The sequence below is a fragment of the Gymnogyps californianus genome, chromosome 8, assembly GCF_018139145.2.
Source record: "Gymnogyps californianus isolate 813 chromosome 8, ASM1813914v2, whole genome shotgun sequence".
Classification (NCBI taxonomy): Eukaryota; Metazoa; Chordata; class Aves; order Accipitriformes; family Cathartidae; genus Gymnogyps; species Gymnogyps californianus.
This window is the reverse complement of record NC_059478.1, coordinates 14,164,202-14,191,760: the sequence shown is the minus strand read 5'-3', so window position 1 is coordinate 14,191,760 and position 27,559 is coordinate 14,164,202. Positions and strand designations below refer to the sequence as shown.

Sequence of the window (27,559 nt, the reverse complement as noted above, 5' to 3'; positions counted from 1 at the left end):
CCTGGGAAATGTCTTTATTACAAGTAGCTATTTCTTGCCAACCAATGAGCAGCTTAAAGCAAAAGGAAAGAAGGGTGACCATGATCAAATACAAGGTGATTTTCTGAATCTATAAAACTTACTTCCTAAGACTTATCTGTTCATTAATGCAACAAGCTGTTTGTTATGTAGAAATTAAAAAAAATGTTCTAAGGACCAGCAACAAGAAAAATTCAATCACTTCCATTTATTTACTGCTTTTTCCTTCATAACAACAGACAAAAAAATGCAGGCCCCTAAAAGTAAAACACTAAAACACATTCTTAATTTTACAGATAAGAATTGTTCTTCCAGTCAAGCATCTACCTGTATGCTTTGTGAGCTTAGGGCTTTAGACTCGAGTTTGACCTAATAGCAGTTTTTTATACTAGAGCTGAATTTAGCCCAAACTTTTTATAGCCTGATATATTTCACTATTCACTACTATTGGCACATACCTTGAGCAACTCCACCAGTTTTAATTTAATTCCTGGATATTTATATTCATTTAATAACTAATTACATAGAAGTATATTAAGATCATTCATTTATTTCTGAAATTAAGCTTTCTCCAGTGTGGAACTGAACATCTGCAGTACTGCATGAACCTTTTGGCCAACAGAGATAGTTCAGGCTTTCCATCAAAGGTAATGCAAAATGAATTGAATTACCCATAGTGGACTTTGGTCATTTGTTGTGGGTATCAACAGTTTGTTCTCTGTGGTATTTTTAAGAGCTGTAAGTGGTAAAGGACTTACTTTTACCTGTTCAAAATACAGAGAAGCTAAAAAGCCCTGGGCAGTGTGGTCCAATTGCTGACTCTTTAAAACAGGAAGACTAATTTAAATCACTACTGTTCCAATAATAACCTCTGATGCATATACCCCTTTGTGTAGGTTGTAATTGGTTGGGTGGATTGCAGTTTGCAGCAATAACAAGAAAAATGAGCAGGTATATAAACAAACTCAGGAACACTTTAGAAACAGGACTTTTTTTTCTTACATAAATTAATTTACATGCCCATTGTCTTTACTGCTTGAAAATTCCTTGCACTCAAGTTCCCATATGGATTATAATCTACCCTACCTAAGAAACTGAAAAGCATTGAGTGTGGTAGTTTGTATTTGAGAAATATGGTCTCTGCATAGTCTAGAAATGCAGCTGCAACATGAATTAGCAGGGCTAAAACCACTGTGATCACTAAATTACCAATACAGTGAATCATGATTGCTAAACAAAGGGGGTGCATTCATTATCCAACAGTGCCAATGCTGCACCAAGCGCAAAGCAGCTAAATGAACTGTTCTTTCTAAGTCTGTGATTGCTGGCATGGCACAGATGGTGCTTCTACAGAGAAAGACTGCTAATTATTATTTATCTTACCTTCCTACACTTGAGTTGTTGGAGTGTCTGGTAAATTTTAACTCACAGAAAAGATCTCAATAACAATAATTTTAAATTAATGCATGGCTCCCACCCTCACTACCCCAGCTACTATGGTGATTTTTATGATCATTACACTTTAAGTTTGGACATATTGCCCCATACATTTTGTGCAGAACTGAGAAGACAAAAGAACTCATACAGAAACAAACTTGTCCTCAGTTTTTGTTACATGAACCTATTGGACATTTTTGTCTGCTCTTCCATATTTCATAATTTCATTAAAATAATTTAAACTGTTGTTTATAGCTGTCTGTCATCTGTCTAAAAACATGATTTCCGACACAGAAAACCATTGCCACATTTCATCAGTCTGTTAAGATAGGAACCTGGTGTATTGTTAGGTGTTCTGTGCATTTGCAATCAACAGAGAAAAATCAGCTTAATTTTTAAGTGGTGTGTGCACCCTGCTCAGGCAGCATGATGCTGTAGCCAAAATGGAAAAAATCTCCTTCCTAGAAACACTTCCTTTTTTTCTACGTTATTCAACATTGTATATAAAGGCAACTAGCCAAATAAACTTTTGCTTCTCAAAATGTAGAGACTGGCTTTGCTGCAGTATTGACATCTGTTCTTGTATTGAAAGCAGGCAGTATGCCCTCCAGTTGAGAACAAAAACGTATCTTAGTCTTGCACTTTAAATTCTAACATTTGTAGATTGATATGTGGAGCCTTATGTGTATGTGATCTAGACATCTAATTGACTCTAATAAAGAAAACAGCCAAACAGCAGAAGACACAGCTGAAGGGCCTAGCACACTGAAAGGTTGAGAGGAACATAAGCAAGAAGTACTATCTGTGTTGATTTTTATGGATTGTATATGTTATTTGTTTTAAGAATGAATGTTGTTTGATGGTGTCTTTTCCTCATGCTATTTTTAACATTTGTCAGATAGAAATCAATGAATTCAAACTAGAGATGTTACCCAGTGCTCTGTAGCCACTGTGTCTCTCTCAGATCTTGATCTGGCAGGATGCTTAAATGGGCACTGAAATCTGCAAACTGAAACAAATGCAGGTTTCCTACCAAGCTAGCATGCTAGGTTGAATCAGGAATACTAGGAAAGTTGATCAATTTTTCAAGTAGCTACAACAGATTTCTTCAAATAGTATAAGTTTACTTTAAAAGTTCTTTCATTTGCATTATAAGGCTTTGATGACTTAACATAAAAATATAATTTTTGGAAACACTATATTTAACTGCTGCTGAGCATTCTTCAGAAAGATGATACAAAACTGTTAGCATTGGCCGGCTAGAATGCTAACTTTAGTACTAAAATATTGTAGTTTAATTCCTCAAGTTTTCACATCTATAGTTATGAAAGAACATATATATATATAAAATGTATATTATGCAATTGATAACTTCATTTTCTGTTTGACTTCAATAACAATTATGACATGCTTTTACTTCTACACTACTCTCATTCACATTCTGCTATCAGTATTCCATTAGCTGACTATTTCTGCCTACATAAGAGTAGCAAATGCTTCTGAGTACATTCCTTTTATTTTAGAACTATATCTTTTTGGGGAGTTATCAAGTATAAGACAACTTTTTTAAACCAAGGGAAATATGTTTTCCCCAAATACTTCCGACATTTACTCTTATATTTTTATTGTTAATATTATCCCTTATTAAAAGTTGTAAATCAAGATAGAATTTATACAGAACAAAAACCTGTCTTGACTATCCAAGTAAAGCAAGGTATATGCATATTCTTGTATATAGGAAATATTGAGCATAGTCTTTTACTTCATTGACAAGATACTCTTTAAAAGAATTACTATTTTTTTAATTCATTACAGGGCATTTTATCATTGAATTAAAAAATAGAGTTTAGTCAATACTAAACTAGTCCCTGGAAGTCTGATCCAATGAATATGTATTTTTAAATCAGTTGGTGTTTTGGGCATTGATCCTCTCTTGCATTGAACTAGAGAATCTGGCCTTCCATTTGTTAATGATAAAATCACTTCAGCTATATGTTTCCCTTGATAGATTTCATAGCTCTAATTTTCTAAACAGTACGTGCACAAATCCATGCTAGATTTGAACACACAATTACTATGATTACTTGCACCATAACTACATAGATGTATAAAGCCTTCTTAGCATGCATTTTTCTGATCTGGTACAGGCACAGATCATTTCAGAAGTCAGGATCTGTAAAATATTAATTATGATTTAATGATTTTTTTTTTTAAATCTATGTAATCACTTTGAGAGACTTTATCAATGACTATGTCACAATGTTTGCCCTTTGTACATTATGTTTTCGGCCTATAAATATATATATTTAATCTACTCATTCATCTAAATATATGTCCTGGTTTTGGCTGGGATAGAGTTAACTCTCTTCTTAGTAGCTGGTACAGTGCTGTGTTTTGGATTTAGTGTGAGAATGATGTTGATAACACGCTGATGTTTTAGTTGTTGCTAAGTAGCGCTTATCTTAAGCCAAGGACTTTTCAGACTCCCATGCTCTGCCAGCAAGCAGGTGTGCAAGAAGCTGGGAGGGAGCAGAGCTGGGGCAGCTGACCTGAACTAGCCAAAGGGGTATTCCATACCATGGAACATCATTCCCAGTATATAAACGGGGGAGATGGCCAGGAGGCACGGATTGCTGCTTGGGCATTGGTCAGTGGGTGGTGGTGAGCAATTGCATTGTGCATCACTGGTGGTTTTTTTTTTTTCCTCCCTTCCTTTTTTTGTTATATTCCTTTTCATTACTATTATTATTATCATTATATTTCATTATTATTATTGTTAGTATTATGTTTTACTTTAGTTATTAAACTGTTCTTATCTCAGCCCACGAGTTCTACCTTCTTTCCCGATTCTCCTCCCCATCCCACTGGGAGCGGAGTGGGGCAGGGGTGGGAGTGAGTGAGCAGCTGCGTGGTGCTTGGCTGCTGACTGGGGTTAAACCATGACAATATGGGACTTAGTTCTGAAGATACACTGGTCTCTCCCTTATAAAACTGAAAGTATCTATGGTATTAGGACTTTCTGAAAGGCAGTGGTCGAAATATTTTTGGAAGAGCAATTGTTAGGTCTGAAAAGTAATATATTAATTAGGATACACATTTTATGGATGATCTAATGATCCATTTTTGTTTCATCCATAGATTTAACCTTTTATTTTGATTTAGACTTGAGCTAAGTGGTCATTAGCATGCTAGTCAATTTTACATCTTCAGAGTAGGAATCTGGAACAGGCTTATTGTTCTGACATGTACTTCCTAAGTGGTATTTCTTAAAAGAAATTCACCATACTGCTTGTCCGTGAAACCCTTGCTCAGTCTGCAAGGCTCTGGTACTTATTGTCAAAGCCTTTAGGGCACCACAGTAAAACAGTTTTGGTATTTGCTTATCTCACCAACTAATAGTAATCCTATTACTGTCATCCATCAATAACAAGGAAAAACAGTTTATTCTTGGCCTTCACTTGATGGTTGAATGTCACTGTAAGTATGCATCTGTAGCTGAAGTCTCTTACATGCAATGGGAAAAATGTATTTGTGTCCATGCCTTTCACTAGAATTTGCTTCCCAGAGAAAGCTGGGGGACCCTCTTTGTAAAAGACAATACTAAACACAGATTGCTCAGAACTCTGAAACCTGGTAGTAAACATAATTTCAGAAGACTGGGCAGTGAAACTGAGTTCAGGTCAGTTCCAAAATCGCAGGGAAGAGGGGAATGAAAATGAGTAACAGAATAAATAAGGAGACTGTACAGTTGAGGAGTTCAAGGGACTACATTTAAAAGTATGAATCCTGAGCTCTGCCAGCTTGACGTTACAGAGACAGAAAAACAAAAAACGGGGTGGAATGTTGCTTTCTAGTACTATAGCCAGAGCCGCACCTCCATAGACAGCAGTATTACTACTGAAATGGTATGCCCTTCTTAATCCAGATGAAAGGACACTTGCTAGGGCTTTTTGTTGAAATTGATTCTACCATACAACTGATGAAAAACTAATGAAGAGCATTTTTTGTGTTCATTCTGCCAGCAAAGTATGAAGTTTTCACCTTCACCGTTTCTCTCTGGTATAACATCAATACAATACAGAGTCTCTACAAGCTTGAAACATTCAGGTACTCAAGTAATGTAGAATCTGATTCTACAAAATGTTTTCTTCAGAATTCAGGAATGGGATTACTTGGCAATATTTAGCCATGTATTTTCCCTAAATTCGAAATGTGTCAAACCACAGGTGACATGGTATTTGTGTTTCTAAAGTGTTTTTGTCTAGGTACAATCAGATGCAGTATATCCCGTCTGTGAGGAATGAGCTACTGCCTTTTGGTATAATAAAGTAGGAAGTTCCAATTTGATGTCGAACAAACATACTAATTGCTAATATTCAATCGAGCCATATTTCAGTTCTAGTGATAAGGTTGCTAATGCTACCATAATCATTCACAGTATTACAAATGTTTTGCAAGTTGGTGGAGCAAATAGATTATTGCGTAAAATAGATAAAACTAATTAGGCATGTCAGTTCACTCAAGCCTATTAAATAGAGCAATTTAACACATTTTGTTAAATAGCTCTCAGCTTACATTTAATGATGCCCCCTCCCCTGTTTTTTGAAGTGTAAAAACTGCATCTAATTGCTCTCTGAAGCAGACCTAAAGGTTGATGCATCTACTACAGTTCTGTAAATGTAACATTATTTACTGGTTTTGATTAGCTATATTTGTAAAGCCCGTGAAGCTTCAAAGACTTTAGAAATAATGGAATGGCTTCATAAGTTACAGAAATGTCTGCTTGTTAATTTTGTATGCAGAGGGGATGACATAGGTTTGCACAAAAGCTGCATTAAAATTATTTTATTTCAGAGGCTAAAGCCACCAAAGCAGACACATTCTTCCTGCTCCTTGCCAGCAGTCATGTGCCTAAGGATGATGTCTTGTATTACTCTCATAATCACTCACTCCTTTTAGCAGACCAATTCAGCAGACACTGAATTCTTACCCTAGCAGACACTGAATTCACTTGGGTGAAAAGAAAAAGTGCATTTATAGATAAGGAATGCATTCTTCCCTATGTATTTTTGTTCCCATGTTCAATGTAACCCATGTTAAAGGGTTTTCTCTGCTGTTTCTATTTTTTCGTTTCTGCCATTACATTACTTAAAAGGAACTTCAGACATCATATATGAGTGTTACAACATGGAAAACAAGTAGCTGAAATTCTCTAGAACATAGTATCTCAGAAAGAGACATGTACAAGTGAAAATGAGAAATTACTTACTCTTTTTCCAGGTGGACCAGGTGGGCCAGCTTCACCTGAAGGACCTGGTGGACCCTGCAATGGAAAATGATAAGCTCATTGGTAACAAAGGATAAAGTTATTATCTTTATTAAATGCAACAAACATCTGCAATATGTTGGCCCCTTTCAGTGGACAGAAAGTAAGTACCATAAATACACACAGAGAAGTATACCTGCTTATTCAACAAATCCTTTCTTAGCGTGGTCTTTGAAATTTTTAACAGCTTTTGTTACTGTACAAAATGCAATCATTCTTTTTTTCTCTTCCTGTTTGCAACAAAACATTTCAGACCAGAAAGCGGCCGCACAGAAGTAACATACGGTCTTAGCCTACTGCCTAACTCCATTAAGAAGTTTCTTGCTTTCTCAGGTGCTGAAGTCATTCTTTTGCTAAAATTTTTCACAAACATCTGTGAGTTAGCTGCCCCATGGGTGGCTTTCTCTTGAAAAATCTTTTGTGCACTGATAGCCATTTGGCTACTCCATCTTGGTAAGATGTGATACTCTTAAATATTTCAGGATTGCTGAACAGTTTGATAAGCTTTTCTTCAGGAAAACAACACTCTAAAAGTACTTACTGTTAAGTAAGACATACAGATGCTAATTTCCAGAAGTTTGCAGGTAAACCCCGGGTTATAATTTACTTCCAACCATATGTTCAATGTACTAACATTTTTTATTTTCAAACTGTACTGTATAGGATAATTCCCTGATAATCAGAACTTCCAGAGCTAGAAAGAGACTTTCCAAAATGGAAACCCTATCTTTTTGCAATAAAAAAATTAAATTAATGGTGTTTTAATATGGGAATCTACAGAAATATAAGAACTTTGATGCTTAATATAGGTATTGCTCAGATACTTCTCAACTTTCTTAAAGCAGAAACATCAAGATTTTGCTTCATTTCATCAGGTCAGCTAATGAAGATTATTTATCTGCAGCATTCCTTCCTTATGCTCCGAGTTGCTCTACTTTTAGTGCTCCTCAGCAGCTCCAGCACAAATCCTTAACACATAATTTGTTTCTACTTGTAAAAGAAATTGAGCCCTTGCTTCTGATTGTTACTATAATACGGGCAGTTCTGTCTCTGCAAGGAAATAAATAGATATTTTTCAGTATAATAGAAAAAGCATCCACTTAGAAAATATTTTTAAGAGCATGAATGTATAGAAACCACTGATTCAGCAAAAGATACTTTCTTAGCATAGGAGAGAACATGCAGCTGAAATAAAGTGACAGAAACAACTCACAGGTTGACCAGGATCACCATCTTCACCCTTCTCTCCACCAACACCATCTTGACCCTACAGAATTCACAGGAAAATAAACAAAATACAAAATTCAGCTAAATTAAGTAACCTAGTTTCATATCTGAATATAAAAGCACTATTTTTCTACAGAGCATTTTCCTAAGGACACTAGTTTTCAAAACTTTCTGAAGATTTCCAAACCTTTTTTAAGCCTTAAGACATATATGAACAGAAAAGCAACAGATCTTACAGGCAAGACCTCACCCCCAGACAAGGAAGAGGCAGGGTTAACTAGAATTTAGTACAAACCAAGACTAGGACCTAAACCTGTTTTTTAAGTATACTTACAGCTGGACCAGGTTCCCCAGGGGGACCAGGATCTCCAGGAAAACCAACTGGGCCCTAGATAAATCAGGAGAAAAACAAGGAATGTGTCATCCATTGACAGGCACGTAGCAATCATCACAAATATTTTATGAAGCATATGATGAATTTAGTTCAAATGTAGAAAATCATATACAGTTCTATATGTAGCTCAACTTCAGCAGTGCTTCACGGTGCTTTATGTTAAAATTATTAAGCTCACTTACTGGGTTACCCTTAGGCCCATCATCACCTGGAGGTCCTTTAGCACCTGGTGGTCCAGCTGCTCCAGGTGGACCAGCTTCGCCTTTTTCTCCTCTTTCACCTTTTGGACCCTGTTGAAAACATATGAACACAAAAATGTCATCTGGAAATTGAATGGCTAAAAAAAGATTACAATGGCAAAACTTTTTCAGACCTGGGCGATGTTACTCCTCAATAAATGCTGGCATGTCAATGGGAAATTAGGACCTCAGCCTCAGATTGGAAAACCTGTGAATCTCAAGTTGAGTGCCAACATCTGCACCCACTTTGCATCAATGAACTGTCTTCAGAGAGAAAAACATGCATGTCAAAGTTAATACTTTTGGAAGAAAAAATAGGTACTCTTTTAGGAAGTCTTCAGCTTTGTCCTCTAGCTGTTAGTACAAGATGTGGCTATCATTATACAGAAACAAATTGCACTTTAAAGGTGTAAGTTCTTCACTGAAAATGTAAAGAAAACGTACACAACTACACAAGTAATCTGATTAAATGCTTTCTAAAGTAAGCACTACCAGATACCTTAGTTCACCATAATAAAGGTTAATAATAAGACAAAATCAAAATACTCACAGATGTTCCAGACTCTCCAGGAGGTCCAGGGTTACCAGCTTCTCCAGGTTCACCCTGTAAATGTGTGAGGATAAACTGATGAGTCATTAGGGAAAATATTTCTACGAATTTACTTCTGTTATTACATGTTCTTCTCCTGCTTATTCATGCGAACGGCTTACAAGAACTGTCTTTTATTTGGTCTACCTAAAGAGGGGTTGTGTTACATATGGTTTTGCAGAACTGGAATCTGAAATTTTAGAAAGAATATATCAAACTAAGCTTTTTGTGAGCCAGGGAGACTAACCTTTCCTTTGGGCTTTGGAAGATCTTCCCCTTTATTATGCCATATATTGCGCATTTCCTGTTTGTCATCTTTCTTTCTAGTCACAGAAAAGCCAAAGAAGTATATTGACTGTGTATATTTTTTTATCTAGAAGATACATTTTGCCTGGAAGCAAGTTTCTACAAGTAAGAGAATACTAATTGGAAATGAATGTCAATGGAGTGAAGATATTATTGCTATAGCTACTGTTAGAATAAAAAATTATATAAAGAAAAACATAAGGATAAAATAATAGCGTAACAGTTAGTAAAACTTTCACCACAGGCCACAAAGGTGTATGCTGTGTATTTACTGGTGATGGAAATTGTTTAGTAAAGCAGATGGCTTTGAGGGCAACACCATATGAAGAAAATCTGTGCAAGTCAAAGATTATACACTATTAAGTGGACATTTAAGTTAATTCAGTCTCTTTTTGAGCTAATACACGGTATTAGCTCAAAGACTGTCTTTGCAATTGTTCATTTTAAAGTTTAGTTATGACTGATTATTTTCTAGCTCAGTGGTCTGATAAATAAACCTTTATAGAAAACTACTCTGTCAGTAGAATATTTAGCTATTAGCATCACAGACACACAAATCTGTGAAAGGATAACAGAATCTGCTTTGTGATTGTCATGGAGTGCTGAGATAAGAACTATATATTTTTATTCCAAAGGATTTCTCAATGTAACTGCTAACGGGGGGATTTTTCCCCCCCCCATATATATTCTTTTTCCAAACCAAATGAACGTTGCCAATAATTATGCCTATAAACAAGAGTATTTCAGTGCTGAAAATGCATTTCACCCAATCTCCTCTAATGAACTCAAACACAGATTTGGAATAAATTTGTGTATCCTTCATATCCTGTATGACCTGCACTCCCCTCTTCATTCTGTGACAATTCAATTAATACAACATGCATGTCTGTCATTTCCACATGGACAGTATAAAAGTATAAATCATAAAATGTGAATTTTAAACAAATCTTACGGTGTAGATACTGAACTTCTTTTCATAGAAGCTAATGGCAGCACGATGACCTCACTGGCACCAGAATTTGGCCCAATGTAAACATTATGTTAGATGAATGGAAGAAGATCTAGGTACCCAACTGAATTCCAGAATAGGATAATTAACAGATAACCACAATTTTAGGAACCATATAAAAATGTCCTTTAGAAAGGGCACTTTTAAAGGGTGAATTTGCCTTCAGAAACTGTGGTATGTTTTATTAGACATACTTAAACTTGCAGTAATCTTAAAAATTAATGATCCCTTTTAGTACTTAATATTCATTTGCTTCTGTGATACAGCATTCATTATTTAAAAAAAAAAACTAGTGGATACTTCAGGTCAATAAGCATTAAGTATGTTTTCTAGGAAAATTCATAATCTTCATTTCCTTATCCTCTGCACAGGGTTTACTGAATCTGCAGCATCATTAGTATTGTTTTTTTGTCCATGCCTACTATCAATGAAATTAGATTTATGTAACAACAGAGAATAAGGTCTGGAATTAGCAAACAAATTTATGTTATTCAAGTTAGTAGATATATTATATCTAACAGAGTCCACAATATAGACCCTTTCAACAGGTGTCCCCATTGCAGGACTAACTACCTGAGTGACATAAGAGCGCTAATTGTGCCAAGTCTTGCCTGACAAGCACTTGTGCCAGTATAATCCCCTTCTAAGCTTCTCAGAGAGTAAGTTCTTTTTCTGCCTTTCTGCCAAAAGTTATTGTAATTTATGATGATTCACATTTGATTTGTAATTCATTCTTTACCCTTCCCATTGACCAACACATCTTCATTTTATGGTATCAGGCAACAAGAGAAAAGATGGGCTTTCTCTGATATATTGACCTATACTTGGGGACAGCGGGGGTACACTGTGTTCCTGGGATCTCAGAGGTCCCTGCTATAGCATGCATATTGAAATTGGCAGATGCAGGCAGCCTATATGAGCTCTGTGCATAGTAACTCCGCAATAAGCAGCAGTGTGGAAGACAGCAAAATTGGAAGGGCTAGAAAATGTCAAGATGTTCCCCTTAAAGGGCATCTGTGAAAGATGAGACCAGTTAAAGTTTCATCTCACATTAATACTTCTAAATCATTGCTCTATTAATAAATGTGACTCTTCCCTGTGTGCAGTCCTTGTTTTTTGAGACACTGATTTTTATATTCCAATATTAGGTACTATGAAAGGTTGTACTTGTTTTAGACAGCTGTTGAGGGAGTTAGTGTTTTGATAGAGAAGATTGTAGCTGCTATATATTTACAGAGTCCATATTTATAGCTTCTAAAAACTGTGCAATCTGTAGGTTATTGTTTGCCCTTGTCTTTGCTTTTTTGGTAAGGATGATATTAATTCAAAATCCAATGCACCTTCTCCATGGGAAATATCTCATGTTCTTTTGGGAAATAGATTTTATGATCTAATGATAGATTTATTCCACCTCTGGAATTTTTTTCCTCTTTTGTTATCAGGTCAGATCTTTTAAAAGTTAGCGTGGTCTTTCTTAGACAAAGCCTTCCTCTGCCAGAATTTCAACAAGCAAAGACAGACATTCTAAACTACAAAGAGTCATGTCATTTCACGGACCTGTTTAATTCTGAAAACCTCCATGGATTAAGCAAGCAGAATGATTTCTATCAGGCTAAAGACAGTAGTTTAAAAGTCCTTTGTTTTCCTTATAATGACCAGTTCTAGAGAACTGTCCATACAAAGTACAGAGACATAGTGGATGGAAGGCTGCCACCTTTTGGTTAAATTCTGAGAAGTGGTGACTTATTTGGTAAGAACGAGAGGCAACTTTGCAACTTACTGGGTTGTGAAAAGGATTCAGTTACACTTTTGCTCCTTTTTGCCATCCTCACAAAATAGAAAAAAAAAAAAGAGAAAAATTGTGACTCCAGAAGACAATCCCTTTTCACATAGGTATGCATATGTGACTGTGTTTATATATATTACAGCTCTGTGGAGAGCTAAATTTAATCCAAAGAGAAATTCTAAAGTTGTGCTATATTTTCTGGGAGGACTTATGTTTACAAGCACGTTGGAGAGATGGAGAAGGATGAGAAGACATCACAGTCAGTGAGTCATGTAAAGTTATTAAAAATAATTTGTTAGGACAGATATTCAGGTAGCATAAACTGTCATAGGAACATCTTGATTAAGTATTAGCAATTGTCTGCACACAGGTGTGTGGAAAAATGATATGCACACATAAAGATGTCTGTGCAAACTTATCAGACATGTTTTTAAACTTAGGGCCAGAATACTCAATTGATTTTGTCCTCTCACTTCCATCTGCAGTATAAATCAATGACTGATTAAGCCTGTAAACTATAGTTTTCACTTGTTTACTGTGTTGGACTCTTTATTAGTGTACTATTTTAAAAATTATTTTAGAATGATATAATAGGAAGGAGTATAAACCCAGGTGAGTGTAGTGGTTTTCTAACATCAAACTTTTTTATATGGTAAAACAGATCTAAACTCTGAGAGGCTACAGAAAGAATGCTTAGGTTCTGCAGACATTCATTTTGCATTACTCATTGACTCTGCTAGTTTAACACATGCTGTGGAAGGGAGAAAGGGTGGAAGAATGGCACAGTGCTCAGTGCCGTTATCACAGATTAACCTAAATTAGAAAGGCAAATTTATTTTATTAGGCTTTGTGGAAGAGAAGTGTGAGGTTAATGTTACTTGTTCCGTTTCCTCTCTGTGTTGTAAATTCTTATGTAATGTAAAACGTCTAAGGCCCAGTTTTGAGAAGTTGTGAGCAACTTACTGGGTATTTAGAATATCTGCATGTTACGCCTTTGATATCAAATTAACAACACAATAAGCATGTGTTGGTACATTTTGGTTTTCTGCTTTTTCTTAATTAAAGCACAACAAAGAGAATAACCTCTGGGTGGAAGCTGCATTTAAGTGGTTCTAGTTGAGTGTAAGTCTCAAGACTTCTAGACCGCTCCATGGAGGCTACAGGCATTAATAATGGAAGGCTACATGCACATTTGTACTGCAGATGTCTTTGAACATTTAGGCCTTTGTGTGTACAGCAGAGGAAACAACAAGCTAGTTAAAAATACATGGCACTAAGCGTGATGAAAATTGTTTACAATTTGCCAGAAGATAAGGGGGCTTTGAAACCCCAGTATTAATGACAAAATATCTCCTAGTCTAACCATTCAAATGTGAAAGTGAGCAAATCTATTTCACTCCCCAACAGTGACAGAAAGGACGCCAAAATGTTTTTCCACACTCTACAATCAGCACTGCATTGCATTATCTGTAGTATGATATGTCTTCCCTGAAAGGGATGCAGAGGCCAAAGCGTGCTGATGTAATAAGAAAAACATTGGGGAAAAAATATGTGGGAGGAAAAGGAAAAGAGAAAATGCATGTTTTGTTTAAAAGCGTGAACTGTCCTCTCATTGCGGCAACTCCCCCTGACAAAACAGCTCTTTATGATTTCTAAGCTTGCAGAACTCATTAAATGGATCTGAAATTAAGAAGAAAGGTATCCTTACTAGGAAAAAAACTGGCATGTACTAAAACTTGAGGAGGAGGAAAGTAATTAGAATAAATAAAAACTTCCAAAATAGTATACCTGGAAGCTTTTCTGTGTGCATGCAGAGAATATGGGAAATAAGCAAGAGGAAATAAAAATGACAATCAGTGATAAACAGTCTGAATTTCATGTTCTTGAATTTAATTTGGTGGGCTGATTAGCACAAATAAGGATTCTAAATCACACAGAAGAGTCACAGGGAGAAACAAAGGAGTAAGGAGTTCAATATAAGTCAATGTTTTTACAAAATGACTGGAATATAATTTGATCATGAAACAGTAAAAATTAAGGAGGTGATTGAAACCAATGGCAGAATTCCTATTGACTTCAGTGGGCCACAATATTATACAAGGTGGGTTTTTTTTAAAGCAGTGAATACAACGGGTGCTACCCTGGATGTAGTGTTCTCCTAATAAACATTTCTCTCAGTACCCTAATGGTCACAGGAAGAATTTTTCTTCCCACAGTGCCCATTTTTTTCTGTATTGCACTGACATACAGACTCTTTTTCCCATAACTTTTTTTGCCATCTCTACCAACTCTTACATTCAGACACATTTTGGTACTCTTCCCAGAGAGAAAAACAAATCCTGCAGCTCTTCATGAGGCCAAGCTGTCTTTTAAGATAGGCTGCAGGAACAATGTCACAAACTTGGGAGATTAGAGGGAATATCCTGTTAATAATGCAGTCAAGTAGGAGGGCATCATGTTTTGTATGTCTTATGCAATTTTGGGTAAAAAAGATTGAAGACACAAGAATGCCACTGCTACCAAGAGGTGAGTTGATGCTCAGAGCCACAGCTTGAGAAACAGGGAATGCAATGAAGCACTGTCAGCTTAAGACATGACAGTGCTACCATGAAAAAACTGCAGTATAAGTGAATATTTTCATCTGCTTGGGCTCAGTACCCTTTGATCTCAAAAGACAAAGAAGGGACACAAAGTAGGATATTTTTCCATCAAGCCATATATTATATTACATTATTCTAGTACTCTCTTCACCACATCCCAGAGCACTGGTAAGTGATCTATTTGATGGGCATGTAGAAAAAATCATGCAATGTCTGAAGATTCTATTAAAAGAATAGTTTGGTCATACTGATAAGAAGTTGGTGATTCCTTTTGACATGGCCCTAATGTAAGTAAAGGGTTATTTAAAGAATAGACATTTTAGTGAAAAAAACAGACACATAACCAAAATTTTATGGTAGATGTCAACAATATTGAAGAGCATCATAAGAAAGATCTTTTGTTATCATAGGGGAACAAGAAGCTTGTGAGATACTGTAGGATGAACTGCAGATTTTCATTATTTTTTCAAATTATTAGTCATACAAATGATCCTGGGAAAATAATGGTAACTTCCTTATCTTGTGAAAAGAAAGAATATCTAAAAGCTCTGTGAAGCAGAGTGACAAGCTTTTGGACAGTGATCAAGAAGAGGATCATGACACATATAAGTGATTTTGATTGACCTGGTACTTGAGTCATTATTTGTAAATTCATAGATCTGATGGATTTGTACCTAAACGTACAATACTGGTACACTGTGTCAAAGAGAATATGTGGATAAATGAAAGGGAGCAGAAGTTAAGACTTCTGAAGTGCTGAAGTTCAGTAATGGTGTATGAGGAAGATGAGGGGAAAGGTACCTGTGCATTTAATTATCTCATGGGACAGGAAGAAAAAGGAAAAACTTGCTTCATATTCTGAAAAGTTATCAATACGGTGAGCTTTCTGAAAAACTACCAATACTGACATTCCTAGGGATGTCTTTTCTGGGATTCATTGACATCAGTGTTTCATTGAATACATACGATATTCTGTGGCAAATATCTAAATACTCAAGAGCAATCTACATAGTTTCTCAGGAAGTTATTTATGCAGTGGCCTGCAATATATTTCTTTTCTGTTTCCTTCACCTTATGCTCCTTTCAAAGTCTTCTTTCCAAATCCAAAGTTAAAGAAAAAATTCATATTAAATCTGTAACATTACAGCAAAATGCTTTTAGGCTTACACGCATGATATGGCTTCCTTTGAGACAAAGGAAGATATATCTGACATGTTCTTTGGGTAAAATGAAATTGAAAAAAAACCCACCACCCCATATACTGGTAGGAAATTTTCTGAAGAGAACTGAAAATAGCAATGAAAATAATTTTGATGAATGAATGTCATATAGCATCAGTCTTAAGTCAGGTTTTCAACTAGCACAAATCATCCTCAAACCTTTGACGTTATTGGAACTGTATCTATCTGTATGAGGAACAGATACATATTGATGCTTCAGGTCTGCTTCACCTCACAGATATGTTTACCACTGATACATTAGATAATAGCTTATATTCTTAACGTTCCAGATAGAGGGCTATATGATATTCTAAGCTATACCAGTATAAAATGAAAAACAGTTGAAGCCAATAATGTTACTGTAGGCATAAAACTATGTAGTTAAGGAAATAACCATAACCTTACTTTAATCCTTCACCTGAAAACTACCTTTTCTGCTCTAAAGCTCTTTCCTCTGATTGTTAAATATTTTTGTGATGTAAAACGTGAAATAAAAAGACCAACCATGGTAAGTCAGCCATTAGGAGTATAGCTAGATCACTATTAACAATTACTAGGTCAATGAAGGATATTTGGGAACTGTAATATATCTATATAGCTCCGAAGAAGAATCAAAATGTATATTCATATTCCTATTCCAATGTTTTCTCTTTCTAGGAGGTTATTATCAACACTCACCTTTTCACCAACACCTCCAACAGAGCCAATTGAGCCTGGGGGGCCTTGAGGACCCTACAATGATAAAAGATGTTAGTCATCCCAAATATAGTTATCCCAAACGTAGTGCTTATTACTGAATTACTGAGAGAAAAAAAAATAGGTTGATTCTTACATCAGCTCCATTAGGACCCTGGGGACCTCTTGGACCTGGAGGGCCAGGTGGACCCTGTATCAAAGAGACAATTTGATATAGTTACAATCATAAAGAATATGTCCAGTGGGGCTTTTTTGGCCAATGAAAAATAATATACTCAATCTGTAGAGGACTTTTAATCTTTGGAGTGCTACAGAAACAGCAGGGCCAGATTGCTGCCCGTTGCATGAATTCACAAGGTGACGGGGGATCCAGGCTATGTTATACAGTACCTGAGCTGGAAATGATCTGATACTTAGGACTCCTGAGGACTGGTTTCCTGCATTGTATTTTCCCTGCAGGTTACCACCATACCCATTCCACTGTGCAAAGACCCTGGAGTAGCTTATATGTCTGGTAACAGCCATGTGACAGTACTGCACCATGGTGCCTACAGATGGGCAATAATAAAGCATCCAGGCTTGGCATAGGGTGTTGGAGGCAAATGTATGCTGTAGATAGCTTGCATTTCAGTCAGGACCAGCCCAGAAGGCATTCTGTCAACAGTGTAAACAGTTGGAAAACGTAGTCTCAAGGTCACCCAGAGAAACAGAGCAAACATAGCCAAATAGTGTTTACCATCTTCTGGCCTGCAATTACCTGAAGCTAAGGTACAATGCCCTGAATTTCAGAAAAGCAGTTCCAGACTCTCTGGTGCAGTGGTCTCTCCTTTTTCTCTTTCTTTCCTGAACCTGCTTGCCACTGTCGTGTCTCAGACACACATACCATCTGCTTTGCTACCTACTCTTCAGAGTATTTTCTTAAGTTACATAAATCTTGATATTAAAGATAGATGTGGGAAAGCAAAGTAAATCCCAGAGAGAGTTTATGTTACACAAAATGTTTCATACTCAGGCACCAAATTCAGGAGTAGCTTATCAAATTGTGAGCTACAGAGAAAAGACAATAATACATGGATGATATTTATGTCCTCCAGAGTGACCAATGGGGAAGAAATCTTACCATTGGGCCCACATCACCATTTTCACCCTTTTCACCTGGTGGGCCAGGCAGACCCTAAAACAAATGGAAAAGAAAAGAAAACTATTAGTAGGGTACCTGGAATGATGAGTTATAAATCAATATGAAACAATATAAATCCGATCTACATGAGAAACTTGGCAGGGGCGGGGGGAGAAAAAAGAAAACAAAACCTATTTGCATTAAAATAAAAAAAAAAAGAAAAAGACTTTTTTATATTACAGCAAATGTATAGGTAGTCCTAGGATGCTTAAACCAGGTGAGGCAGAAAATAAAATAAAAAAAAAAAACGGACACAGAAATGCTAGAGTGGCTGACTAAAAACACTGCCATCATTATCTAGACCCCAGGTGGGCATCTGGATAATTTGATTTATGCTATGATACATATATATGTAAAGAAAACATGATCAGTGCAGCACAATGAAGTGGTATGCAAAGATGTCTAAGCTACCTGAGTACCGGAAGCTGTATAACTGCTTTAATAAGGTGCCCGGTGGAGGTAATGCATCCTGCTGAGAGGCACTGCATTGGGTTATACAAACATATCCGAGAAGCAAAGTGTCCAGGCTTGACTAGTAACTGTCGTGGTTTAACCCCAGCCAGCAACTAAGCACCATGCACCTGCTCGCTCACTCCCCGCCTACCCCCCAGTGGGATGGGGAGGAGAATAAAAAAAAAAAGTAAAACTCATGGGTTGAGATAAGAACAGTTTAATAACCAAAGTAAAATAAAATATAATACTAACAATAATAATAAAAAATATAATAATAATAGTAATTAAAAGGAATATAACAAACAAACAAACAAAAAAAGAAAACCCAAGAAAAGACAAGTGATGCACAATGCAATTGCTCACCACCTGCTGACCGATGCCCAAGCAGCGATCTGCCCCTCCGGGCCAACTCCCCCCAGTTTATATACTGAGCATGACGTTCTATGGTATGGAATATCCCTTTGGCCAGTTCAGGTCAGCTGTCCTGGCTGTGCTCCCTCCCAGCTTCTTGTGCACCTGCTTGCTGGCACAGCGTGGGAAACTGAAAAATCCTTAACTTAGGATAAGCGCTACTTAGCAACAACTGAAACATCAGTGTGTTATCAACATTATTCTCACACTAAATCCAAAACACAGCACTGTGCCAGCTACCGGGAAGAAAATTAACTCTATCCCAGCCGAAACCAGAACAGTAACTAACACCAAGAGAAGGAAACTGTAGCTGATGCTAATACTGATAGCTAGTATAATGTTACCACAGCTAGAAGCACTGTCACCACTAAGCTGGGCATTCCTAAATGTAGGATCAAAGCTTGGCTTCTATAGAAAACAGTTCCCCTGGATCTGGAGTCAATAGCATTATATTGATTTACATTACATTAAGATCTGGTTCTAAGTTTCACGTCCTGGGTTCTGCTACTTTCAAAGTATGTTATCAAACTATAGCTAACGAGATTGGAAAGCACAGTTTACCATCTTTGCTACAAAGCTGTATAAAAAGTATGAAGTATAAACTTAGCCAACGCTATATCCATTCCTCAGCTGCCCTCCTACTTTGGCACAATCTGAACAGTAAAAAGACTTGTCAAAATTGAGAGATATACCTTTTCCAAAAATGATGAATGTCTCTGTTTTCTACTACTGTGAAAACTTAGCTGACCTGTCAGTGCATTGTGGTTGTTGTGAAAGCCTGTTTACTATTAGATAATCAGCATGAAAAAAGCCAGGTTTAGCTCATGCGATGACACAGTGTTTTTTCTATATAATGCTTGCTTATTTTAAAAAATACTGGATTGTATTCTATTAAAATGGAAGCCCATAGCTAATAATACTATCTTCAGTAACACATATTGATTACAGTACATGCTGAGTAGTAATGCCAGGGTTATGATAAAAGGTAGTTTTATTAGTTTCTAACTTCCTTCATGTTTACTTTTTGTAACCTTGTAATAGTTCAACAAATGAAATTTGAATTGACTAACTTTTTCCTTCACTGTGAGGAGTTTTAAATAACAATTTTGTAGCTAATTGTTCTAAAGAGTGATTAGAGCAGAAGCCTAGACTTGGACTAGATGACTAGTCTTTAGAGAGCTGATATTCAGAGAGAAGAATCCCACCTCAAATAAACTAGATCTTCCAGTTGCCAACAGTCCACTCAGTTCTACCCCGTAAACATAAAAAGACATTTAGCTTAAAAAGTTGAATGCCTTAGCCATTATGATTCATGGTCATGATAAACCTAAACAGCTCATTCAACTGCTTGCAGAGGAGGTATTTATAAAACTTTGAAGGCAATTAAACATTTACGTGATATTTCTGTCTTTGAAAAGACTTTCCAAAGCCATTTGGTGAAAATTCCTCATTTGAAATATTTTATTTGTGTAAGTCTCAACCTAGCTGATTTTTATATATATGTACCTTAGTGCTCATTAAACTTAAAATGTGAAGGTGGACTTTATTGAAAAGCATCAATTGAAACAGTATCCTAGAGCTGAGAAAAATAACAAGGATAATTTTATTTCACTCTCTTTAAAATAGTAAAAAACTTAATTCATAATAAAATTTAGGAATAATTTTTTTCTGAGTTATTATTTCTGAAAATAAAGACGTTTTCAATTTCAAAGGCAATATGAATCTACACAAGACATATGTGTTGGTGCAGTAATGAACCATTTATCTTCCATGGAGGTTTGTAATATTTTATAAACTTCATTGTAAGTTTTGTGAACTGCATTATGTAATAGAATTTAAAAAATGATAGGTACAGGTTAAGGTTCGGCTTAGTGAAAGAGATGAGTCAGTTCACCCATGGTGGATAGAAAGGAGACATACTGTTTAATATATTCAAACACTGTTGCTATAATTTTCCATTTTTTAAAAGAGACTATATATGATTCATATTACAGCTTAATGCATGGATTAGAAATAGTTTCAAAGTGCTCTGTGCTCTGATGTTAATTACATGGAAATGAATCAAAGGTCCTAAACATCTTGTTCTTTGTTTTGTTATATTTAAGCAAATTAAATTTTTGAAAAAGTAGGATTTTTCAACTGTAATTCTCTGGATGCAGCAGTGAGAAGCCTATATTTTACTGTATGCTTGCCTTGTGTTTTTTGACTCATAAAATAACAATTTTAAGAGGAAGAAACATGAAACTATAGGAACCTGCCAGTGATGGCAGCAGTGTATAAGCATCATGGAATTCTGCTAATCTTTCAGAACACAAGTAGTGTCTGTGATGGTATCTCTGAGAAACAAACTATGTTGCCAAAACCTACTGTGAAAATACAGTAAATGACTAGGACATGTTAAATACGCCTCCAGGTTGAATCTTTTCTTTAAAATGTGTATCTCCAGGAAAAAAAAGTGCTCTTGTTAAAACAGAAATTGTTGGACTTTATAAATGAATGAATTACTGAATGAAATTCTAAAGCTTATGGTAGCCAGGAGTTCAGTTTCAGAGCATCCTACCAATCTCCTTCAGCATTAAATCTGCTATTTATGCAGGAACTCTATGAATATGGGATCTTTCAGTTCTTATTAACTGATGCTATCATTTATTTAATAGAAGACAACACTCCTTCAGTTTCTCACACAGAAGTCAGTGTTTTTACAGGTGGAGGGTAAAATAATAAAGGAATTTACCTGTAAGCCAATAGGGCCTGGAGGGCCAGGGAAGCCTCGAGGACCTTCATCACCTTTTTGCCCAAACATCCCTTGCTGACCTCTTGGGCCTGGCTCCCCATCACCTCCCTATTTGGAAACAGTGAAAAGCAAAAATATCACAGGTCTGATAATAACAGAAAAAGCTCCGTGGAAATGACTGGAAGACAACTACAAAAGGGCTCAGAATCACTCCTAATGCCTTTAGAAAGGCATGCACACCACCTTGATTGAATGAAATCTGTTATACAAATAGAATACCAGCATATGCCCCGGTTTAATGTAGGTCAAATAATACCGCATGTCTCACAAAAATTTTCCCTGAATACCTCTTCTCTTTCACATCTGTATAAACATTCTAGCTGTTGAATACCTACGTATTAGTAAATATGAGTAGCATACAGTTCTACCAGTCTTCATGGTAGAATTCAAAGCCTTCTAAATAAAAATAAAAATCAATCCACCTGACATCAGGTGGATTTTAAAAAGAGATACTCTCTTTTAAACGCATCTGGTACCGAGCTGATTTTACAACTGACTGTCATACAAACCATCAAACAAGTTCACTGAAAGGATGGGCCTCATGCACTATTTACACTATCTCATTTTTAATAATTCGTTCAAATTATTGCCCTGCTGTAAATCTGCAATAAAATGACACCTATGCAGGCTTGTTTACAATAAACAACTGCATGTAAGGGGACAATGATAGAACTGTTAATGGTGATTTGAAATATATTCCTGAGTAAGGAGCATGCAGTTCAAAGAACTTCTAAGTATCAGATGAGTTATGGCAAGATTGGGGTTTGTTCTGAATAAGCTACTTACAGCTATACCAGGGGCACCAACAGGACCCTGGAGACCTGGTGGACCCGGAGGACCCTGCAACAAACAAACATCCAAAAGGAAAAGTTAGTGATTATGGCATCTGGAATGAGATTAAAAGCAAATATAGAGACAACCCTATTTGCACGATCAAGGTCTATTAAGGATTTCTGCATTTCTCCATAGAGAATGTAGCATTATTCACAAGTCTTTTCCATTCAGTACAAACAATTATTATTTGTTTATCTCTCAAAACCTCAAATTTGCACATCTATAATAGACTTAATACCAGCATTTATTGAAAGCACATTTGTAATGTTTCAGAATATTTAAAATAGATCCCCGTGCAAACATGAATCAAAATGAAAAATATTTTTTTCACAATTAAAAATATCAGACCTTTCAATGAGATTTGTGCAGAAAACCTCAACCTTTAAGCATCATCTAACAATCTGTCTTTAAAGGAATGCTTATTATTTGGATTAGTTTTTATGAAATTGCAAATGGTTTTTGCAACAGCACAAAGCTTATTTTGACCTCCAGGAGACATGAAAAAGTCTAAGTTCTTGTTGAACACTGGGAGTCACATTCGCTTTGATATTAAGTCTCTTTTCAGCAGAATGGCAAAAAATATGGCTCTGAGAGGCATTTCTTAATTTTTTTCAGTCTCCTTACAGAATAATAACTTTCTAAGTTATATTGCATATAATTTGGAAGTCAGTTATGCAGATGTGATGTAATGAAGATATCTAACAGAGTATGGGAATGCAAGATACTAGTTTATGGTGGGGTTAAAATTATGTGGTAGGTTGAATCTGTTTTTTGTACCAGCTAGAGAGACTAGACTGAAAAAGAGCGAAGCTAAGAAAGCATAAAACCTTACACGTGGCAATGGCTGAATTCTGGTCTGCTATTGCAGATGGCAAGGAAGTTGTCTGCAGTTTCTAGGCTGGGAATTCTAATTTAGTGCAGAATAATGCCTGGATTTAAAGACCTTGCTAGGCCTAAATTAGATTATTCTGCCCTTTATAGGGAGATTAGGAAAAGGGACTTTTTAAGTCTTGTAGTCTATTTCTTTCTTTGGGTTCTATGTATATTTTAGAGTATCTTATTTTCTAGAGAGTTTGAAGTGTCAAGCTATGTATTTCTTCTCTTTTATAATTTTCTTTTTGTCACATACCTGATGGTAACCATGAAGCAAAGCTTTTTAGCCTCTGTGGTGACATATCTAAATGAAAGGACTCCTAGGAATACTCCTGTTGACTGGGAGGGTTACCATGAGAAAGGGAATTAGCATGCATGAATTTTTTAAAAAAATCATATTGGAACAGATTGCCTCTACACTCTGCAGGGTGCTTCTACCTGCTCCTTCATTTTATAGGGCCCGAAATGAGATCTACATATTTTTAATCTCATTTAAATACTCATTTTGATATAAAGTATTGTTGGAAGGTACTTTGCAATTGATTAACGAGAAGTTATTTGGACATGTGGCCAGACTCTTTTTTCCATTGCTCTGGAGGGCAAATGGAGAGGCTGATCAGAATCATCAGGAGAGAATTTTCAGTTAATAAAGACAGCTGTGGTAGCCATGGAGGTTTTGAAGCTCAAGAGAGGATGTACATCAATAATAAAATTGTGCTGTCCCTAGCTAGCATATGGCAACATAGTATTTTTTGTTAGGCACAGTATAGTTAAACCCCCAAACATAAATCCTGGTTAGTTTCAACGAGGAATTGAAGATGTTTCCAGCTCTTCTTAAATAGGAAAGAGGGATCGATTCTTCTTTGCTCAGGGTCCTTGCTACGATTAGGCTCTAAATGCTCACCAAGGCTTTTGTAGGTGTCTAAGTACTGTGAATATCTATTCTTTAGTTCCTGTGATTTCAGAACTAGGTACTTACTTCCTCTTCAGAATCTTTCAGAGGTGACCAACAGGGCCTTTCCTCCCTGCCCCAATATCTATCTGTCAGCGTGTTGAAAAGAAAGCAGATTTGAAATAAACACATTCTGAAATTGTCAGGGTTGAATGACTGCAATTGAGGGCAAATAGGATTCAATACACTTGACTTCAAATGGGGTAACATTCACTTCAACTAAGCAGGCCTGAACACTGAATCCTGTATTTCAAGGAGAACATATTATATTCCCAAATGCCTTAAACCTTGAGACTGGGAGTGCAGGATATGTTCTCAAATGATTATGCTGCAGACACTTTATTTGTAAAGCAAGTCTGCTGCAACATGCCCAAATACGTTAGTACTCACTACGCGAACTGGGGTCACAGTCTAATGTTCAGCATAACTAGCTATGCTAAAATGATCTGAAATAGAAAAGTGCAGCATGTGTTTTTTCTGAATTTCTCTGATGCAGAAGCATCTCTAATGAAGAGGCATGTCAAAGGGGAAAACAGAAGGATATGCATGTGATCACATGCAAAGCCCAAAGTGGAACTGGACCATGACCTGCTTCATATGCTTCCACTGCCTTTTCCTTTAAACGCCAGATTTTTCTGTGTACACAGGGCCTGTACTGTTATGAACCTCTTTAGGTGGACAAAGAGGAGCTGCATATATCTCTGTGTATCCCACAGCTGGTTTACAACTACAACAGCAAATAGATTAAGATTGATTTTCAGTTAACTGGGAACTAGTCCATAGTTTTAAAACTGACTTTTAAAAATGTTTTAATTTGATAAATTAATTTATGAAGTTAACCAAAGCATTCAGCTCAGATTATGCAGGAGTAATTTTAGTCTGAAGCAGAATTTGTTTACAGCTTGGTTACATGTATGTTTCTTGGAAAACTGGGGTTTATAATAGAAGTGCTCTCTCATCCATATGTATAATATTACATTCCTTGTGTTAACAGGGCATTACAAATAGTTTATTATAGCACTTGTGATTTGATCTAATAAAATAAGATTGTGTAAAAAGTATGTATTTTCTGCACTGGAAACTGCAGAAGTCTCTCTCACATAAATAATTGAAAAGGACAAGCTTATCTTTAAAAACAAAAAAAAACCTTGTCTTTTTTTGCACATTTTGTTGCCACATTTTTTTCTATAAAACTATGATTTGCTTGAATTTGTATGTATCCTCCTATAAAATATCATCTGATTATGTGTAAGCCATAAATTTGGTGTAATTTTTAGAAGCAATCTACTTTTATGACGCTCTATAAGTTGTTAATCATAATAAGCACACAGCGTTTTCAAGATAGTAAATATACTTAGTTATGAATACCCCTACGTTGAATTCTGAGCTTTGCTAACTGTGAATATTGATGAAATATAATAATAATAAAAAAATCTTTCTGCAATTACTTCTCCATTTTTTCTTAAGGAAAATTATTCAAATAAAATGCCAGCTTATCTTGAAATTGAACAGAAGTGAAAACAAACCTTTTCTGAATTTTTGGGAAAGAAACCAAAATCAGACAGAAAAAAAAAATGCTAGTTTTATTCTTTCTAGCTTCAAATTTTACAGTGGAAAAAGCTTGTTTTTATATTTCTGGCCTCAATCAAAAGAGGAAGTGCTTGAACTTTAGAAATAATTTTGAAGACAAAAACATTTCAAATTAAATCAGTAGAAGCCTGATTAGTCCTCAGTTCACTAATAGGTCTAGTGATAATATTTGAAAACTCGTATAAGCCATTTCATCTGAGGTCCTCGCTGTTCTGAAATGTTGCAGTCACTTAAGTGTGCTCTCCAAGAATGAGATATTCTTTAAAAATTTTAAAACTATGTTAGTGGATTTCTCTACTGAGTCTTCATATTCTTCTTCATTATGGCTAAGAAGCTAAAGCTGGGTATGTTCACACAATCCAGTCAGTGAAGTTAACTTAAACATAGTAAGAGAATGTATGTATATTCTTGGTCTCTCCCAGTTCAAATGTAGAATGGATGAATTAAAATGATATAGGAAGGGTGCTTAGGAATGTAGTTTACCTATCTATTTTTTAATGATTCTGTAAGCTCAAGGAATATAAGAAATACTAAATATATGCATGGCTTTATAAGTACAAACCTCTAGCGTTGCGTTAAAACTCAACATTATTTTGAAGAAACATTTTTGAAGTGTGTCTTTGTTTCTGTTCATTGATGTAGGAAGGCTACCTGAATACTTCATGCATGAATACTTTTTATTTATGAAGAATGTAATGGACAAAGGATTTTGCTACTCACGTTTTCTCCCTTGTCGCCTTTACTACCTTTCTGGCCTGGTTCACCAATTTCACCCTGTAATTGAAAGTTAAAAGTTAAACTTCTTGTTTAAAATGGTCTCCTTCACACTTAGCTAAAGTCAATATCACAGTATCTTTAAATGTTCCCTTTGATATGATTATTCTGCGTTTTATGCTGCTGCTTCAAGTGTGAAGGCCTAAAGGGGGCAATTCTGTATCGATCAATAGTATGTCATATTAATCCAGATATTGATTGCTATACTGCAAAGGGCGACAAGACCTGGCTTTGAAGTATAGTGCAACTGAGCTCTAAATAAAGGAAATTGTGTTCCTTATGTCACCTTCAATAAGAACTTATAATGAAAGCACCCTGATTTATAGACTCATCTTACTGTATGTGACTGAACAACTGCTTCTCACTGTAGTGTACAATATTTCAAAACTTCAAAATTATTCAAATCACCAGGAAACCATGTCAGAAAAAAATGTTTTCTTTATACAATAATAAAATACAATGAAATTAAATCACAGAAAATACTCTCTGTGGGATAAATAACACTCATGCATCATAAAAACATACCTCAAAGTCTTTACTTTTACCCTGTGCTAACTAACAGAACAGTGCTGGATGAAGCAAACATGCAAGATGATCCTGAAAGGTGTCGTGTCCTAAATTCTGCCAGAAGTCAGCAGACTATCTCTGCTGCGACCATATTATTTTGACACCCTCAACCTATCAACAGTGGTTCCAAATCACTATACATTACTGAGAACATTTTATATTACTCATTCAGCAAACCAAGTTTCTAAAATAGGCAAAAATAAATTTTAACATCATCTGCCTTGATTTATTTTGCCACACTTTCATCCTTGTTTCTTTGCCAGGATAAATGTTAGTCTACTAGT

At 35.9% G+C, this 27,559-nt stretch overlaps 1 protein-coding gene across 5 annotated transcripts in view; it reads right to left on the bottom strand.

The window, feature by feature from the left end:
- The window catches only part of COL11A1 (collagen type XI alpha 1 chain), a 163,957-nt gene that overhangs the window by 17,087 nt on the left and 119,311 nt on the right, over positions 1-27,559 (bottom strand). For 4 of the 5 annotated variants that reach the window (XM_050900518.1, XM_050900521.1, XM_050900519.1 and 1 more), the window contains 11 exons: positions 26,655-26,708; positions 22,472-22,525; positions 21,626-21,733; positions 17,968-18,021; positions 16,984-17,037; positions 16,830-16,883; positions 9,192-9,245; positions 8,585-8,692; positions 8,343-8,396; positions 7,995-8,048; positions 6,725-6,778 (listed from right to left, as the gene is read on the bottom strand). In XM_050900518.1, the coding sequence (XP_050756475.1) occupies positions 6,725-6,778; positions 7,995-8,048; positions 8,343-8,396; positions 8,585-8,692; positions 9,192-9,245; positions 16,830-16,883; positions 16,984-17,037; positions 17,968-18,021; positions 21,626-21,733; positions 22,472-22,525; positions 26,655-26,708 (702 nt within the window). The remainder of the gene's footprint in view (positions 1-6,724; positions 6,779-7,994; positions 8,049-8,342; positions 8,397-8,584; positions 8,693-9,191; positions 9,246-16,829; positions 16,884-16,983; positions 17,038-17,967; positions 18,022-21,625; positions 21,734-22,471; positions 22,526-26,654; positions 26,709-27,559) is intronic. The other variant, XM_050900522.1, reaches the window with a different exon arrangement.